The 18,006-nt window shown below is 41.4% G+C and overlaps 1 protein-coding gene across 1 annotated transcript in view; it reads right to left on the bottom strand.

Moving 5' to 3' along the window:
* Positions 1-2,419: 2,419 nt before the first annotated feature.
* cdon (cell adhesion associated, oncogene regulated) overlaps positions 2,420-18,006 on the bottom strand; it is a 40,911-nt gene continuing 25,324 nt past the window's right edge. Inside the window, exons 10-19 of the mRNA XM_080053773.1 lie at positions 15,488-15,607; positions 14,140-14,343; positions 12,976-13,157; positions 11,795-11,900; positions 9,809-9,931; positions 8,713-8,904; positions 6,555-6,835; positions 6,184-6,263; positions 4,231-4,526; positions 2,420-3,176 (exon numbers count right to left, since the gene is read on the bottom strand). Coding sequence (XP_079909899.1) covers positions 2,968-3,176; positions 4,231-4,526; positions 6,184-6,263; positions 6,555-6,835; positions 8,713-8,904; positions 9,809-9,931; positions 11,795-11,900; positions 12,976-13,157; positions 14,140-14,343; positions 15,488-15,607 — 1,793 coding nt within the window. The 3' untranslated portion in view covers positions 2,420-2,967. The remainder of the gene's footprint in view (positions 3,177-4,230; positions 4,527-6,183; positions 6,264-6,554; positions 6,836-8,712; positions 8,905-9,808; positions 9,932-11,794; positions 11,901-12,975; positions 13,158-14,139; positions 14,344-15,487; positions 15,608-18,006) is intronic.

Here is an 18,006-nt window from a genome sequence, read left to right as displayed (position 1 = left end):
AGGCACAGCCTATAGGCTCTGTAAATAGGTCTGTAGATAAAGGGTCCATTGAGAAAGGGGACCCACACTGGTTAGCAACATGCCCGTTTAAAGAGCCTAGGCTGTGACTAGGCTAAGACCTGATTCTTTTTCAGTGCACACAGTACGGACAGGTAGCGGATCATGAGGAGATATTCACAGATTTGGATAAAAAAGTGATTTTGACATAATTTAAATCACTCTCCAGAATCGCTGACTTCACCGTTATTGTAAAATGTCCAGTTCTTCCATCAAGTGTCTGTGAATCCCGTTTATCGATGCACAGTTGAGAAACAAGATGAGATCAACACACACATTTAAAACACCGAAAATTCACAGAGCTGGTTTCCTGGGAAAAAGAACTTTGAGTTGAAGTCAAGTCAACTGCACAGAATGCGGCCGGTTCTCAATCAAGACTAAAAATAAAAGCCGGAAGAGGTTGTGCCACGCCTCAGCAGCACTGGAGTAGAAAGACTGTGTGCCAGGAATATCCCGTATTATACTAGCAGGGAGAGAGATGCCAGGCGAGCCAGGGCCTGAGCACTGGCAGCCCTATCTGGCGCGCACACACACACACACACACACACACACACACACACACACAAGCAGGCAGACACACACACACAAACGCGCGCGCGCACACACAGACACACACACACACACACACACACACACACACACACACACACAGGCAGACACACACACACACACACACAGGCACCAGGCATGGAAAGCTTTGAAACCGCAGTCATCCTCAGTGAAGCACGGCCAGCGCTGTCATCTGCCCAATGCAATCCTATCAACTCCAATCAGCCTGCACATCACGAGATTATTCTAAAAAACCAACAGAGGATTTTCAAGCCTACACACACACACACTAGCAGAAAAAAAACACACGCACACACACACTTTTTGTCAGCCAACACAGGCTGAAATCTGAGGAGAGTATATTACAACTGTTTTGTGAATGACTTATCTGTATGGTTCTCACATCAGGAGCGTCACATGGACAACTTCTGACTTCTGACGATAGAATTACTCACTTCAACACAATATCTTTCTCTTTATAATACACCACTGCCATGTTCTCTGCTCCAACTGGCATTCCACCCACTAAGTTCCCAGAAATCATGTAACGTTAGGTCATTAAACTAGAGCAGATGGCCATGAGTGTTTTTTCCAAATTTTTGGGATGATTTAAGAAGGGGTCAGTTCACCCAATTCACAAAAATAATTAGCCAATTAGCGCCTGGTGGCACACAGCCACACAGCCAATGGTTTCATATGCTAAGGTTTTGAGTTTTAAAGATTTTAGACTCCAACTCAGAGGGATATTTTGTTTCTACAGCCTTGTGTGTTTCCATGAACAATGTCCCTTTTACTCAGTAATTCACAGATGTCGATTTTCACTAATTGGGACAACTTCTTTGTCAGGAGAAAGACATTAAATACTCTTTCAGGGTGAAAAAAGTTTTTTTTTTTTTGGGGGGGGGATTTTGGGTAAACTGAACCTTTAAAAACATAAAATACCACATTGATGAGAGAATATTAAGAATAGCAAGATGGAGGATTTGCAGCAATTTTGATTTAGAACTGAAAAATAGTGGATCTTTACATCTCTAGTTTGTAAAAAGAGAATTTCACCTGAACAAGATACTTGTCTGTGTGACATGAAAACTAAAAGGGATGGAACTTATATAATATTCTATTATTAGCAGAGGAGGAGTTTGTTTGAACTTTTTGCCAAAAAAATATTTGTGTTAGAGGGCTGCTCAACACTTAACAAGTCTGTTTTAATGTAACATCTCCACTTCCCAAGAGGATTGAGGGCCAGTAGGTCAACAGTGCATTTTGTTCTTAAAGTGATGAGCTATCAAGAATTCACTGAAGCACAGCGCAGCAGTCTTAATGTGAACAGTGAAGGGAGTGTTCCAACCCCTCGTTCAGGGGTCACTGACAGGGGAACAGCCCATCACAAGAACCACATCAAAGAGCCCTGACAGAAATATCCATGGGTTTGGAAACAGGCCCCAGAAATTCACTATGCAGTTGCTTTTCTATATACTGGTTCCCCATACAACACATTTGTAAGGTTTCTCCTGCCATCCATGTACCTGTGAAATGCTATTTTTTTTGTCGATTGTTGTCTGTCTCTGTTCTCATTGCCCATTTTAGTTTGGTATTTAAGTAATAATTTATGTAATTTTAAATTTAATTTTATGTCTAATGTATTATATCCCCTAGCCCCTGAGTTGCTTGTCAGGCTGCCATGGTGAATAACAACTTGTTTCTAATGACTTCCCTGTTTAAATAAAGGTGAAATAAAAAAATAAATTAATAATGAATTGGTTAGTAGAAAAGACTTGAAAATACGTCCTCATTTACTCTTCCATAGCTTCTCTTTATATTATTACAAAACTTTTACACAGACAAATTGCTAATCTCCACACACATCTGGAGTGGGAACAAAACAACAACAAACAAAAAATAAAAAGTATTTCTCATCCAAAAAAAAAAAAGGCATAAATAATATAAAAGACAAACTTTTTTTCCTTTAAAACAACAGATACATTCATATGAAATAATATTTTACTACTAGAAAAAATAAATAAGTCATCTAAAGAGTTCGTTTTTTGATCTTCTTTGTTTTGTTTTTTATGAGTCCAACCCTCCAGTGGGATACGGTTAATGTCTTTGATCAACGTTAATGTCTTTGCGCTTTTGCTCTCAAGTCTTATTTTCCCACGCTGTCTTTCTCATCTTAGTCCATCAAACGTATTGTGTCCTTTGTCACCGTATCTGGCAGTGTCTTTGACTATCCCATAGCTTCCTTTACGCTGCTGATATATCCAAAAAAACGGTCTCACATCCGGTTTCTGTGAAAAACCTCCACGTGGGTGTGTGTGTGGAGGGGGGGGGGGGGTGTAGGGGGGCTGCTGCTGTGCCCGCTTAGACCTCCTGTGGCCCGGGCTGGATGAGTTCTCCTGCCAGGCTGCTGCTGGAGATCCAGCCAGGCTTCTCGTCACAGTCCAAGTCTGTTCCCATCCCATGTGTGAGGAGTGAGAGAGTGAGAGTGTGTGTGTGTGTGTCTGTTAGGACCAGACTGTCCCAACCAACCACAGGCCCCTCCAGGTCCACACACTCCAGATCCTCCTCAGCTGAAAGGAGGGAGAGAGAGAGACAGAGAGAGAGAGAGATTATTTATCATGCATACTAATGAATGATTGAACGATTTTTTTTATTTCTGACAACAAAATATTACAAAACAAAAAAAAAGCACAGAACATTTTTTAAAGATGGAGTCAGCTATTCTGCAGAACGAAAATCACTTTTTTTCAAAATCAGTGGATATCTTCCCATGATCCGTAACCTGTCCGCACTGTGTGCCTAGGCTCTGTAAACTGGTATGTAAACAAATGCTATACAAACAAAGGGGGGCCACCATAGCTAGCAACATACTACATATTACAACATCTATTTCATTAACCATCATTGACATGACTGAAAAGCAGAAGGAAAAACGTATTAAAAAAGACAAGCGCCGGTTCTGGAGAGGCCTACAGTGTAATTTATGATTTTTGCTGCATAGTTAATCTGCTCACAACATGGTAATGGGATTGGTCATGAGATATAAATCTACTTGTTTAGGCATGAAGAAGAAGAAACTGACAGTTCCATTTCAAAGTATTAAAGCAACAGTTTAAATATGAGGCTATAGCCAGGAGCAGGTTAGCTTAGCCAAACGAACACAGACACTGGAATCAGCTAGAGCCTGATTCGGTCCAAAGATTTTTGCCTTTAAATGATTCCAATTAATATTTTCTTGGCCAGTACAAGTGACTTCCTGGAGGCACAGATGGTTGGCTAGCAGCATCAGGGTAACAACAATCCCCCAGGAAGTTATTCAAGGCTGTTACGATATTAATGGTATACTACGCTAACCCAGAGTGGTGAAAATATCATCTCACTCAATCTATTTTTTGTCCATTTTCTTTTCTTTGTATTATCAACCCTCATGAGTCAACTAATTGGTGTTTTGATTCAAATATAATCCAAACACGATCAGGAGATTTTCCGAAATACATTTTGTTTCCTGTATAACAGAGAAGTGAAAAAAAGTAGACAAGAGAGAGAGAAAAAATGGTGGAGTATGAAGAAGACAAAATACTTGGAAAGATTATTGGGGACATTATATGGTATTAAGTCTCTGACCAGTATTGTCTGCTGGACAGTTTTCATTGTTCCCGACCAGACAGCAGGAATGTTGCGAGGGCGAGGACGAGGACTGTGTGTGTGTGTCTGGCTGGTGGTGGTGGTGGTAGCCTGTGTCGGGGCCCTGCTCTCCACAGTGTGTGTGGCTGTCTGTCTGCAGTGAGACCTGGCCTAGAGGCACCATCTCCAGCCCGTCTTGCCCCTGCTGCTGCTGCTGCTGCTGCTGGCACCCAGCCACACGGTGCATTAGTGGCAGAGTGCCGCTGGAGAAAGTGCCGTTGGTCTTGTTGTAACATCTGAAAGATGGAAAAAAAAAAATTCAAAAGTGGGCCGTGTTTTGTTAATAAGGTGCCCGGGCATTTCTCTGAGTGTTTCTGAGTCAGACTTAGCCCTACCATTGTGGTTAGTGTGTAAGTGTTCTCTGCAAATATATGTGAGTTTGACAAAGACACTCACACACATACACACACAGACACAGACACAGACACAGACACAGACACAGACACAGACACAGACACAGACACACACACACACACACACACACACACACACACACACACACACACACACACACACACACACACACACACACACACACACACACACACACACACACACACACACACACACACACAGACACACAGACACACACACAGGACAGAAAGAACTTGTGTTAATGCAAGACAATGAGGCCGAAACAAAGTTGTTTCAAGCATTGGTTAATTTGATATGTTTTGGTTATTAGGCTTCAATAGGCTACATGGGTTTGTTCATACTAGTAAAAATAAAAACGTCAAACATTTACATTTTGGTGTTTATTTCACTAAAACCTTGTCTGTTTGCGTCTGTATAGTTCTCATATTCAACCATCTTTATTGGTCATTACGTTTTTTTTTCAATACTCTGAACCAATAGTCTCAACTTCTGAAGCACTTCCACATCAACTTTTATTACAGAAGGATTTGTTCATAAACGCTGTTAATTGTCTGATTTGTGATAAATTGTATTCTTCGAAAGCATGCCCGAAAAAACTGAAACATAATAACAAAGCAGTGTGCAAAACCGTCACATCGCTAACACAACTGCAGCATTATGACACAGCTGCAAAAAGCGTTTTCAACTATTGAACCAGAGATAAAAGGTATGTTTGTCACTGCCTGTAAATAACTGTGACACATTGTGGTTTGGTTTTCTCTGAAGATCCCGAGCGTAGACAGTTGCATGCAGCGATATTAACCATATTTCCCACAAGTCAGCTTCTCTCTATCGGTTACGTGATTGGATCATGTGATCAAACACACACACACACACACACACACACACACACACACACACACACACACACACACACACACACACACACACACACACACACACACACACACACACACACACACACACACACACACACACACACACACACACACACACACACACACACACACACACACACACACACACACACACACACACACTTTCCCCATGGCAGCCCGAGGTAAATAAACACAGGGCTCATTAGGTCTGCTGGCTGGGTGCACACAGGGTAAACTGTGATGCTCGGGACCCTTAAGAACATAAACAGTACTAGCGGGGATGTGTGTGTGTGTGTGTGTGTGTGTGTGCGTGCGTGCGTGTGTGCGTGCGTGCGTGTGTGCGTGTGAGACTTTTGCTCAGCTGAAATATGAGTGATGTGCATTTCCCTGCGATAGCAATTAGGCCCATCGTTTTCTCACCAGAAGCAGCAGGTTGGTTTACAATGAGTTCCACACAGATTGTATGTTATGCTGCACACATATGTTGCACACCTAAAGTAGTATGATAATATTTCTACAGAAAGACACTAAATAAGTGTTGTTTAATACAAAAGGAGCTCTATTTTGCACTAAAATCAAGAGAAAATGACATCCACAAATGCAGTGCTATAACAGAAAAAATACGTTATTCTCCTCTTACCTGTTATTGTTGCAGAGGTTTTGACAGCTCATACAGTCCGATGTCTCTGTTTGGGGCAGAGCTGTGTACATGCCTCCACCCTGAAATGAAGACACAAAATACACCTTTAGCCAAAACCAATTGAATTTGCACGTGACAATTGTACATTATGGAAAATATGAATAAGTCGTCGATAATTATGCAAGGCAAGGCCAGGCAAGTTTATGTATATAGCATAATTCAGACACAAGGCCACTCAAAGTGCTTTACAGGGGCAAGATTAAAATACATAATACACATTAGAAAAGCGAATTAAAAGAAATAGAACATTCAAAAGCGAATGAATATGAGGTAGTTAGACAGGTAGTCTGGAGTGGGCCTGCAGCACTCACATTATGGTGGTGGTGCGGATGTGTGTGTTCACAGTCCCGCGTGCTGTGGGGCAGGGTGCCTTCGTGACTGTGTGTGTGTCCCGGTGTGAAGAGGCTGCCCGAGCCGTTGAGCATGCCCAGTCCGTTGGGCAGTTTATGGTGGAGGTGGTGGCAGCCCTGGGACATCCCGTAGCCCCCGTGGACTCCACCGTTGATCCGCCCCGACCCGGGAAGAGTGGTGTACTCTAGAACGTGGCCATTCATCTCCGCTGGCTGGTACAGGTAGCCAGGAGGGTCATACTCTATAGACGAGAGGGGAGGTAAAATGGTTAGGGTATGTTTCCAAATGCAGGAATGGAACTTGACACATTGTTTGAACTGCAATTGTGCTGTAGTTTGAGCATCTGTCAATACAAATAGATCTTTTAAAAATAAGAATGGTTAGGGTAAAGGCAGTTTGAATATCTGATCGAGTCTAGTTTAAAGGAATATTTCACCCAAACAAAAAAAAATGTACTGTGGTATCAAAGAAAGCTAAGTATTCAACCTTCATCCAACCTATGACCCAATCTATGTATAAGTTCATTATGAATTAAATAGTGTAAAACTAATTTGTCTGTTTGTAGTTGTTTGATTGCCTATAAACAAGTGGTTTATTTTTTTTTCTCCACACTATTTTACCCTTTAAATATGAAATAAATGTCTCCTTTACGCATCCGAAGAGCCAATGTTATTCTTTTTTTTAAGTGTAGAAAGTTACTTATCTTGGTAATGTAAAGCAGCTTGAGTTAACATCACATAATGCACTTACTGTATATATTTACATTTACAAAAAGCAAGTTGAAGACACTACACATGACTTTTGATATAGTACTGAAAACTAAGGTATTTAAAAAAAAATCGCATGTTGAGATTTATCACACAGAAAGTCAAGCACCTGTGACTCAACTTGAGCTGTGTGCCAAAATCTTTAAGCTACACAAACCCCCACACTATATTTACGGTTCCAAAAGGTCTGGTAAAGAGTCCATCCAAAAACGGCAAACCCTTTAGCAGGCGCTGTGGGATCCATATATGCATTGTGAACACTCGGAATAAGCTGCACGTGCTCACTGGGGGCCAACCATCTTAAACATCACAAAACTATAATGGAGTTAACCCTTTGTAGGTTCGCTGGTGCGGCAAGCTCATTTTAAAGTACAGTAAAACGAAAAAAGTGAAAGACGCTGTATGGTAGATGTTTTTTTTTTCCTTTTTTTCAAGATTTTTTTTTGCATTTTCAAGAGAGAGAGGGAGGATGACCTGCAGTGAAGGTCCACGGGTCGGATTTGAGGCCGCAACGAAGGCTGGAGCCGATATGGTACGCGCTATATCCACGATGCCACCAGAGCGCCCCAATAGATGGTTTTTAAACTCATTATCGTAAAGGAGTGTGAGGAGCATACTTCTTTTATGCTAGCCGAAAAATGCAACAAATATCGAAAATGCAATAAATGCTAGCCATGGTTCCCATGTGCCATGTATTTACGCTATGCATATCAATACAGTATTTGGCCGATCAGATGTGGCCAATCAGAAAAAGATGTAAAAGGGGGCCATAAAGATGTTTCGCTAAAGTGATCAATACATAATAAACAATAAAAAACAATGTTTTTGGAATGAAAAAAATGCAATACATTTTTTCATACATTTTGCTCAGCATCTGCATAGTCTACTTACTATCTGGGGTCTTTGTCGGCAGTCAACTCAGAGCAGCGAGGCACTGTATATTTAACTATTTGTTCATTTATCGCAAGTGATATTGCCTTCGCAACATTCACTAATATAACGCATATCGTACGTTTTCCTGATATCATACCGCCCTACAAGCCTTTGCTCATGACTTGCCTGTATATACACAGCTCCGGGAAAAATTAAGAGACTATTCCAAATGTTCAGTGTCTCTTGTTTTACTCTTTAGATGCATATGTTTGAGCAAAATTAACATTTTGATTTTATATTATAAACTACTGACTACATTTCTACCAAATTCTCAATGAAAATATTGTCATTTAGAGCATTTTCAATAAGTAATGTAGAGATAAAGATTTAAGAAAAATCCAGACTGGTCTATTACTTTTTTTTCCAGGGCTGTATATAAAGGTTAAATCAATAAATAAAAAACTGGGTTGGAACTCACTGTGCATGTTGTTTTGCTGGCGGTTCCTCCACAGACACATGGCGATGAAAGCAAGCAGGATGAGCACCATGACTCCCAACACACAGCCCACGATGAGGTAGAGCAGCCCTCCAGGGGAGCTGGGCGTCTCTGGCTGGTGGGGGCCGGGAGGGGTGACTGGGTGCTGGCTGGGAGAGCCTGGGGACTGACGAGCTGGAGCAGAGAGAGGGAGGAGAGGTTAGGTTAGATTAGACAACTTTATTGATCCCAAATAAGGGCATTTACTGTTTACCCCATCCACACAAACAACATCCAAAGTGTTACAACTCTAAGCTCCTTTAAATCAAATCTGAAGACTTTTCTGTTTCCCTTTTAACCTGTGATTTTTCTTTTATTTAAATGTTTTATTTCTCATTCGCTTTTCTAATGTGTATTCTATACTTGATGTATTTTAATCGTGCCCCTGTAAAGCACTTTGGATGGCCTTGTGTCTGAACTGTGCTATAGAAATAAACTTGCCTTGTCTTGCCTTGTCAAAATAAAACCCGATAAATAGACGAACATAGGTCATTGAAGGATTAGCAAGGAAAAGATAATAAGGATAAAATAAGTAGCGATAAAAAGAAATCAAATAAATAGCGATACAATAGATAATAAATAGACATTGTTACATGTATTATCATGGAAAGGTACTGACAGAAAAAAAAGTTATTTGAAATGACTACCATCTGAGTTTAAGAGGGACATGAGGGCCAGCCTGTTACCCTCAAGCAAAAAAGATAACACCAAACGCTATAACGCAAGCCATTGTTGCTGGTCTCGTAAAAACACAGGCACATATACCTTGTGTAATTATGTCAATCGTACCCGTCATTAAAGTTACAGCCTTCACAGGAAAACATGCCCGGACTTCTGATAAAGTGGAGGCTTTGCTTGACGTGTGAGTCATGAGTCTTGCGCGGTGCAATTGGTGTGTGTGTGTGTGTGTGTGTGTGTGTGTGTGTGTGTGTGTGTGTGTGTGTGTGTGTGTGTGTGAGTGTGTGTGTGTGTGTGTGTGAGTGAGTGAGAGAGACAGTGTGTGTGTGTGTGTGTGTGTGTCTCTGTGTGTTTTTCTTACCTCTGGTCTCACAGATCATGACGTTGCTGTATTCGCTCTCCCCTCCATCGTTATAGCACTGCATCTTGATGTCATAGGACGTCTCGGCCTGGAGATGACCAATCAGGTGCCAGTGTTTCACTCCTGAAGGCGGGACAAAGGGAAGGCAAACATGAAAAATCACTTCCTGAGTGCCAGTGTTGACTCACAAATAGCTATTCTCTTTATGTCTGAAACTTCAATGGAGGTAGTGTTTCTTTATGCACTCTCTCACGCACACACACAGGCGCACTCTCTCACGCACACACACAGGCGCACTCTCTCACGCACACACACACACACACACACACACACACACACACACACACACACACACACACTTCTCTCTTATTCCGTCAGTCCCACGAGGGCCCAGACAGTTGCTTTACTCTAGACAAGTTCCATATATGGCAGCTTCATGTTTGTCCTGGCTTGCCTCCAGTATTCACACACAAAGACACACACACACACACACACACACACACACACACACACACACACACACACACACACACACACACACACACACACACACACACACACACACACACACACACACACACACACACACACACACACACACACACACACACACACACACACACACACACACACACACACACACACACACACACACACTATTGCGTGCTCTGAAATCTCAGATGAGTTGAGGATCTTAAACACTCAAACAGCTACATTTCCATCAAATACGGCTAAAAAAAAGCCGCTGTTTCTTGCTGTGTAATGTATGTTTAATATATAGTATTATAAATCACTGCATATGTGCGACCTCTGTCCCAAAGTAGATTTGAAGTGTTTTAAGTGGGGACAACAAAACAAGCGAGTGGTGTAGTGGTTAGTGCTGAGACTGAAACATGTATATCAAATGGTACTACTAACATTTTAAAAATAAATATTCAACATTGATTTTAAGGTTAAAAAGCGGGAAACATCAATGTCAATCCAGTATGTATTAGATACTGGCTCAGTGACACAGCATTTAGATAATTAATTACATATCAAATGTAAGTAGGCCGTAAACACACATTGAATTGATTAAATTGCTATATAAAAACAGCTCTTTGTAACCGTTTGAACTCAATATATCCCATTTTAATCCTAGTTCTTTTCGTCCTTCACAGCAGCGCTCCGTGGCTACCCTGCCCTACAGACATTTGTCCCAGACAGTGACAATCGTGTTGAAAAAGCAGCTCGTTCAGATGTTAAAGTGCTTTTGGTTTTTAGTGAAGAAAAAAATAAGGTCCTGACTCCTGCCTTCCAGTCCTGTACCAGGCTCCACTGTTAGCATTCCACGCCGCAACCTGAGCCGCTCTCCTGTGGCCCGGCTCATATTTCAGCTCTCTGGCAACCAACCATTTATTAAAAACAGATTTCAGAAAGCCCTGCTGGACCAGAGGACAGCACTCTCTATAAATCAAAGAAGCAGAAATGCCCCTTTCCCCCCCCCCCTCTCTCTCTCCCTCTGTGTGTGTGTCTCCCTCTCTATGTCTCTCTCTCTCTCTCTCTGTCTCTTTTTACACACTACTACTACACCCCACTCCACTCCCAACACACACAGTATCCATTACACTTCCTAGTCCCTGTTTATCTACAGAGCGCGAAAGCTTAACATCCGGGACAGGACGGCGCTGTCCACAACGCAATCTACACCAGCTACACACTCGCCCTGCGTTCCAATCCCCATACTTCCTCACTATTTAGTATGGTAGAAAAAGATGTAGGATGTCTCAATACATGTGGGCAGATGCAGCATGCTGAAAAATACACAGATGCCCTACTACAATTCAATTGCTGCATACTGCATGCTAACAACATACTTTTTGTGATCAGCTATAATATGTAGAATAGAAAAAAGAAAGAATATGAGATTCGGAACATAGTCTCTATATGAAAGCAGAAACACACACACACACAAACAGACACTCACATTTGCCTTTCTCCACTTACCTTCCACCACAGCCCTCTTGTAGTCGCTGTCATTGTCGCTGTCTGTGGGCCGGTAGTAGATGTAGAAGCCTTGGATGGGAGTGTTGTTGTTACTCGTGGGACTATACTGTACAGGGGGAATGGATGGAAAAACAAAAGAAGATTAGGTTAAGACTGCAGCAATCTAGTGGGCAATTATTATTCAAAGAGGAACATTATCCAACGACTAATGGAGGGGGGGGGGGGGGGGGGGCGGGGGGGTGGGGGCTTGTTATCAGCACATGTCCAGGACTGCAAGCAATAGGCCTGTGATTGCACTGTCTGTCTGAAGTTCAGGACGTAATAATGAGACCGTCTGAGGTTAAGTAAATGTGGGGGGAACTATCTTTGTCCATCTGCTTTGAGGAGGACAAACTGCTTTGATGGGAACAGAATTTAAAACGTACACGAACAGGGGCCTCTGGGTTAGAGAGTTGCTTTAATCAGTACAGAGGCTCAATTCAAAAAGAGGCTTGATTGAGACGAAAAGCTTTTCTAAAAGACCCACCAGCAGGGGTTTAGGGTTAGCACAGGTGAGCCAGCTGTTGGCCTGTCACCGGACAGGGGCAAAAGGTGGATTTAAAAACGTGAAGCTGATTGCGGGGGTTCTGGGACTGTGTGTAAGTGACTGGGACAAATATGGTCGGTCAAAGATGAACCTTTTTTTTTCTCTTGCAAGTAGGTTTGTATAAAATCTTACTGCTCTTGTGCCATGTGACTCCTTTTAAGAGATGCTGCTTACTTTTAGGTCAAAGGAATTAAAAGGTGGAGTCAGCGATTCTTGGGAACGCTTGTTGTCTACATCACTTTTTGTCAAAATCAGTGAATTCAGTATCCCTTCACAATCCGATTCCTGTCCGTATACTGTGTCCAAAGCAGTGTTGAAAGCTTCAGCGATTGGTCCAAGCCCCTCTGTTTACTTAGCCGTTTACAGAGCCTAGGTTGTGTATTAATTCCTTATTTTCTTTTTCAGTGAACAGTGAACACACACAGTACGGACAGGTGGCCGATCCTGAAGAGATATTCACTGATTTTGACTAAAAAGCATTCGCTAGAATAACTAACTCCACCTTTTGTCTTGATGAGTAGTAATAACACCCAAAACTAAAAAAATATGCTTAGGTTGTTCAAAATAATTAAGAAAATGTCAGTGTTGTACTCACAGTCCATCGCAGCATGATCTGTGTGTCACTGATAGCGTCTGTGTTGGTGATGTGCGGTCCGACCACGGGCCGGTCTGCGATGCGCGGGCTGGCCTGGGGAACCTGGTAGGGCTTAGAGGTGATGCTGTGAGGACTCTCTCCATACAGGTTCATCGCAGCCACACGGAACTTGTAGTTGGAACCTGAGAAAGAAGAACAACGTTAGGGACAATGTTACAGTGCAGTGGTAGTGAGCAGTACATTTGTGTTTTTCTGTAGTGCCTATCAATATATCTTATGGTGCAATATCAGAATGCTTTAAAAGTGGAGTCAGCTATTCTGGAGAAATGCTTGTTGTTCAAATTCACATTTCGTCAAAATAAGTGAATATCTCCTCACAATTCGATACCTGTCTCTCTCTACCTGGCTTTACCTGTCTCTCTCTACCTGGCTTTACCTGTCTCTCTCTACCTGGCTTTACCTGTCTCTCTCTACCTGGCTTTACCTGTCTCTCTCTACCTGGCTTTACCTGTCTCTCTCTACCTGGCTTTCTAAACTGGGATGTAAACAAAGGGGTCCACTGTAACAAGCAACAAGCCAGTTTACAGAGCCTAAGCTGTGTAATAGCATCAGCTTTTTCATTGCACACACACACAGTACAGACAGGTAGTGGATTGTGAGGAAATATTCCCAGGTTTTGACTAAAAGTGATTTTGACAAAGAAGTGTTGTCCAGAATCGCTGACTACCACCTTCAACCATGTTAAGCCTATATAAGCTCTAGCTGCAATGCATGAGCCACTCTCCTGTGCAGCAGTGGAACAGGTAGCATACATCTGGATTAAGTTTCGATGATTCAAATCTTGACATAAGAAAATAAATATAACGTCCGATAAGCAAAACCGGGTCATGTCTCATGTTCATTCAAGACCTGTATATATTCTTTTTCAATTTTTCTTACTAGGTGAAGGATCAAGAAGACACACACGCACACAAACACACACAGACACACACAGACACACGCACACACACAGACACACGCACACACACAAACACACACACACACACACACACACACACACACACACACACAATAAGGCCCCTTTTTTATCTGGGCAGAGGAATCACGTCAAGCTCCACTGGACTGTAAAGAGGAGAAGTTATGAGCTATGTGAACGTCTCTCACCTGGGTCTAGATTGCGGACTTCCACAGAGAGCTTGAGAGGTGAGATGTTATCTGCAGCCACGACCCACTCTGTGCTGCGGCCGCGACGGTACTCCACTCGGAATGCTGTGATCGGAGAGCCGCCATTGGCCCGCGGTATCCATGTGACATACACCGAACTCTCAGTAGCCATGGAGATAGTGGGGCGATCGGGCGCCTCGGGAACTGCGACAGAAAAAAAAAAAATATAATAACAATATTTGAGTCGTCAAACTTTTTGGGGACTTTACTGGAAAACAACACACACAAGGATCTGGCAACCGTCATCGCAGCATACATACTCAAGTTAAAGGATGGATGAAGTTTACATAGAAAGGCGGAGGGAATAGAATAGACTCGACTGTGAAAGCGGCATGCCGTGGAGTAATGTGTACTTACTGCCTGGGCTCTGAGCCACACAGTTAGAGAGCGCAAGAGAGTGAGAGAGAGAGAGAGAGACAGAGAGAGAAAAAGTGAGGGAGAGAGGGGGGGGGGGTTAGTGGAAAGACCAATGTGAGTTTGAAGCAAAGAAGGCCTGCTTGTAAGGTGAATAAAATATTCACACACACAACCTCACAACCTCACAAACAAACAAACAAACAAACAAACAAACACACACACACACACACACACACACACACACACACACACACACACACACACACACACACACACACACACACTTAGATGTGGCCCTAAAGACGTGTGCATTCTCACAGCTTTCTGCTTACAGCATCTTTCATCCAAAGAGTCATTACAGGGTGTCACCTTCCCCTTACACTTGTTTGTACTCAGAGGACGAGAGAAACAAAGCAGACCACATCTAAACACTGAGCTCTTTGAGATCTATCCCACACAGTTCAGTCATGAACTCAACAATAGCTAGTATCCACATGACATAAAGCCTCGAAACGTTCTTACAAATGACCCACAAAAATAAATCAACCAGGACAGATACAATTAATAAACCAACATATATGTTCGTAAGTTATAGCTTCATGAAAACGTTTTGGTTATTCATTTTAATATATCTGTCCTTGTTAACTTATTGTCATATTCTTGTCCCTGATCTTGTATTGTATTTTTAAATGGATGCTTAATGTGGTCTATGAGAATTGTATGTGTTGGTTGTGCTTATGTATTATGTCATAGCGTTGCTTTCTTGACCAGGTCACTCTTGGAAAATACATTTCACCTTGTTTGAATAAAGGATATTGAATGTCTGCAGAGACACACACACGCACACAAACACACACACACACACACACACGCACACACACAACTGCAACAACACAAAAAACAGACAGTATACGATGGCTTCTGCACCTACCTCTGTCATGTATGACGACACCAAAGTGTGTGTTTGGCGTTTTTTCCTCCTGGACTTTGGGCGGCATGGAGATGACGGGAGGCTTGGAGGGATTCTTGTTGATGGAGGTGGTGCTCTTCTCTGATGGAGGGAGAGAGAGAGAGAGAGAGAGAGACAGAGAGAGAGAGAGAGAGAGAGAGATAGGGAGAGAGAGAGACAGAGAGAGACAGAGAGAGAGAGAGGGGGAAGAGGAAAAGGAGGGGATAAGAAAAACAAGGAAAAACAGGGTCAACAAGGCTATCAGTTCCACCAAAGGTCCATAGAGCAGTTCCGGATGTCGCCTTGGAAAATCTTAAAATTTCCGGAGCGGTTCAGGTTTTTTATTATCAGGGCTGGTTTCAGGTTCCCACTCAACTAGTTATGCTTAGGTGTGTGTGTGTTGCTTGGGTGAGTGTGTGTAATGTGGATGTGTATTCGATTTAACACTTTTTAGAAACAGACCATGTATGTGACAACTAAAGCTAATTGTATTTAATGAAAATAACCATTATTACAGTATATAGTTTTTATATCTTAACACAAATGTAGCTATCACTGAGGATATGAGGATATATATATATATATTTTTTTTAAGATATTTTTTGGGCATTTTTATGCTTTATTGATAGTGCCGAGAGAGAGGTGAAATGGGGCAGAGAGGGGAGTGACATGCAGAGAACAACCGCGGGCGGGAATCGAACCCGGGTCTGCAGCTGGGCCCGGCCCAGGAGGGGGGCGCCTTACCAACTGAGCTAAAGGCGCCCCCAATATGAGGATATTTTCTATGCATCTTATTATTTGAGGTTTTCATTTGTATACATTCTGAGACTTTAAAGGCTGATTTTGCTATTGTTTGGACTTTATATTGTTATGTTTGACTATTATGTAGGCAAGAAAAGTAAACTTAGTAGGCTCTGTGGAAAATGTTTTAAAACTGGCAACATGCAGGTCAGATACATTTTACAGAGAATAAATATTCAACAGTAACATTAATAAATAAAATTTTGATTCAAACCCAAGACCTTCTTGATGATAAGTCATATATTTCTTAGCTGGGAGGCATTGTAATGGCTAGTTTGGAGTCCTACCAGACATAAGACGTCGGGTTTTTCGACTCTTTGGCAATATTTTGGTCCAGGGCTATTTTGTAAAATAACCACCATAGGGATATAATCATATTTGTGGCTTTTGGCAACATTTTTACATATTTCTGACCAGGGAACATTTTGTCAAACCAAGCTGTGGTAAAACATTATTGGTAGTTTTCAAAACATGCGGTTGTTAGGATTTCTTTTTTTTCATTTGTCTAAAAAAAAAAAAAAAAGAAAAACAAAGTCGACGCCATTCACTGCAATTATGATACCGATAATAATTATTGTATTTAGGATTTTAATATCTGTGTGGTTGCAGGAGTCATTTAAATGAATAATATTCCCTCAAATACATTTTTAATCATTTTGTTTTGTTGCGTCCAGTTATCGTCAGCCTATCTCATCTGTTTCTAATTCAGTTATTAATCTTCTGTTGACTTAATTTATTTTGCTACGTGCTCGAGAGGCAGCTAGAAAAAGTCAGCTTGGTTGAAAGGACTCTATCCCACTTCCTCTGTCTGTCATAAATCACAAACAAGCGCAAATGTGCTTTACATATTTTTGGGGCTCTCATGAGACCGCTATCGATGGAGAGAGAGACGCGTGTTTTTAGCTGCTTCTGCGATAACTTTTGGTCCTAGATGTCTGTCCAATGTGAAAAATCCCAGGTCCAGATGCTCTATAACTTAGAAAGGCTGACACCAAAACCTGACTTTTACCGTTGATGTTTTAGGCAAGCGGAAATTTTCCTCTTTCTCTATAATATCTGTGTTAGAATCACAGGGCCTTTTCCAGTGGTGGGTTCCAGTGGTCAGTTATTCACAGGAATAGTGCAATAAACACTGAACAGCCCAATACACATAGGAATTAAAGGTAATAAACTTGCTGTTTTAACGGTGTGTTGTTTTTTTATATTAAGGCGAGACACTGCAGGTGAATAGGGTAAAATGTTTAACTTATAGATATCATCATGAAACTTTGCCAGTTTGTTTTGCATTAAAACCACATTTTTTGTATTATAATTTTTAGAATAATTAGGCAAATTTTGCAATATCTAATTATGCGTACATTTTTTCTTTTTCTTCATTTTATAAATAAAAAAAATGCTATGTCCCTGTCTTTAAAATACATTTTCAACATGTTTTTAAATAGAAAATGTATCATTTATCAGACTATTAACAAAATATGAACCAATGGTTTGTAACTACCTTCAAAATATTGCTACGAATGATTGTGAAAGTTTAATTGAATTGAGTGCTTAAGAAATTGAGAATTGGTTAAGAAGAGTATTGAAAAAACTATTAATATATTTTTATATTTCTTTCCCCCTTAAAAGGAAGTGCTATGTTTCATAAATCAGACAATTAAAAAAATACGATCAAATCTTTCAGTTATAACCTTGAAAATAGT

This window comes from Ammodytes marinus, assembly GCF_949987685.1.
Source record: "Ammodytes marinus genome assembly, chromosome: 3".
NCBI lineage: Eukaryota > Metazoa > Chordata > Actinopteri > Uranoscopiformes > Ammodytidae > Ammodytes > Ammodytes marinus.
The sequence above is the reverse complement of the archived record's forward strand: the minus strand, read 5'-3'. Positions and strand labels throughout refer to the sequence as shown.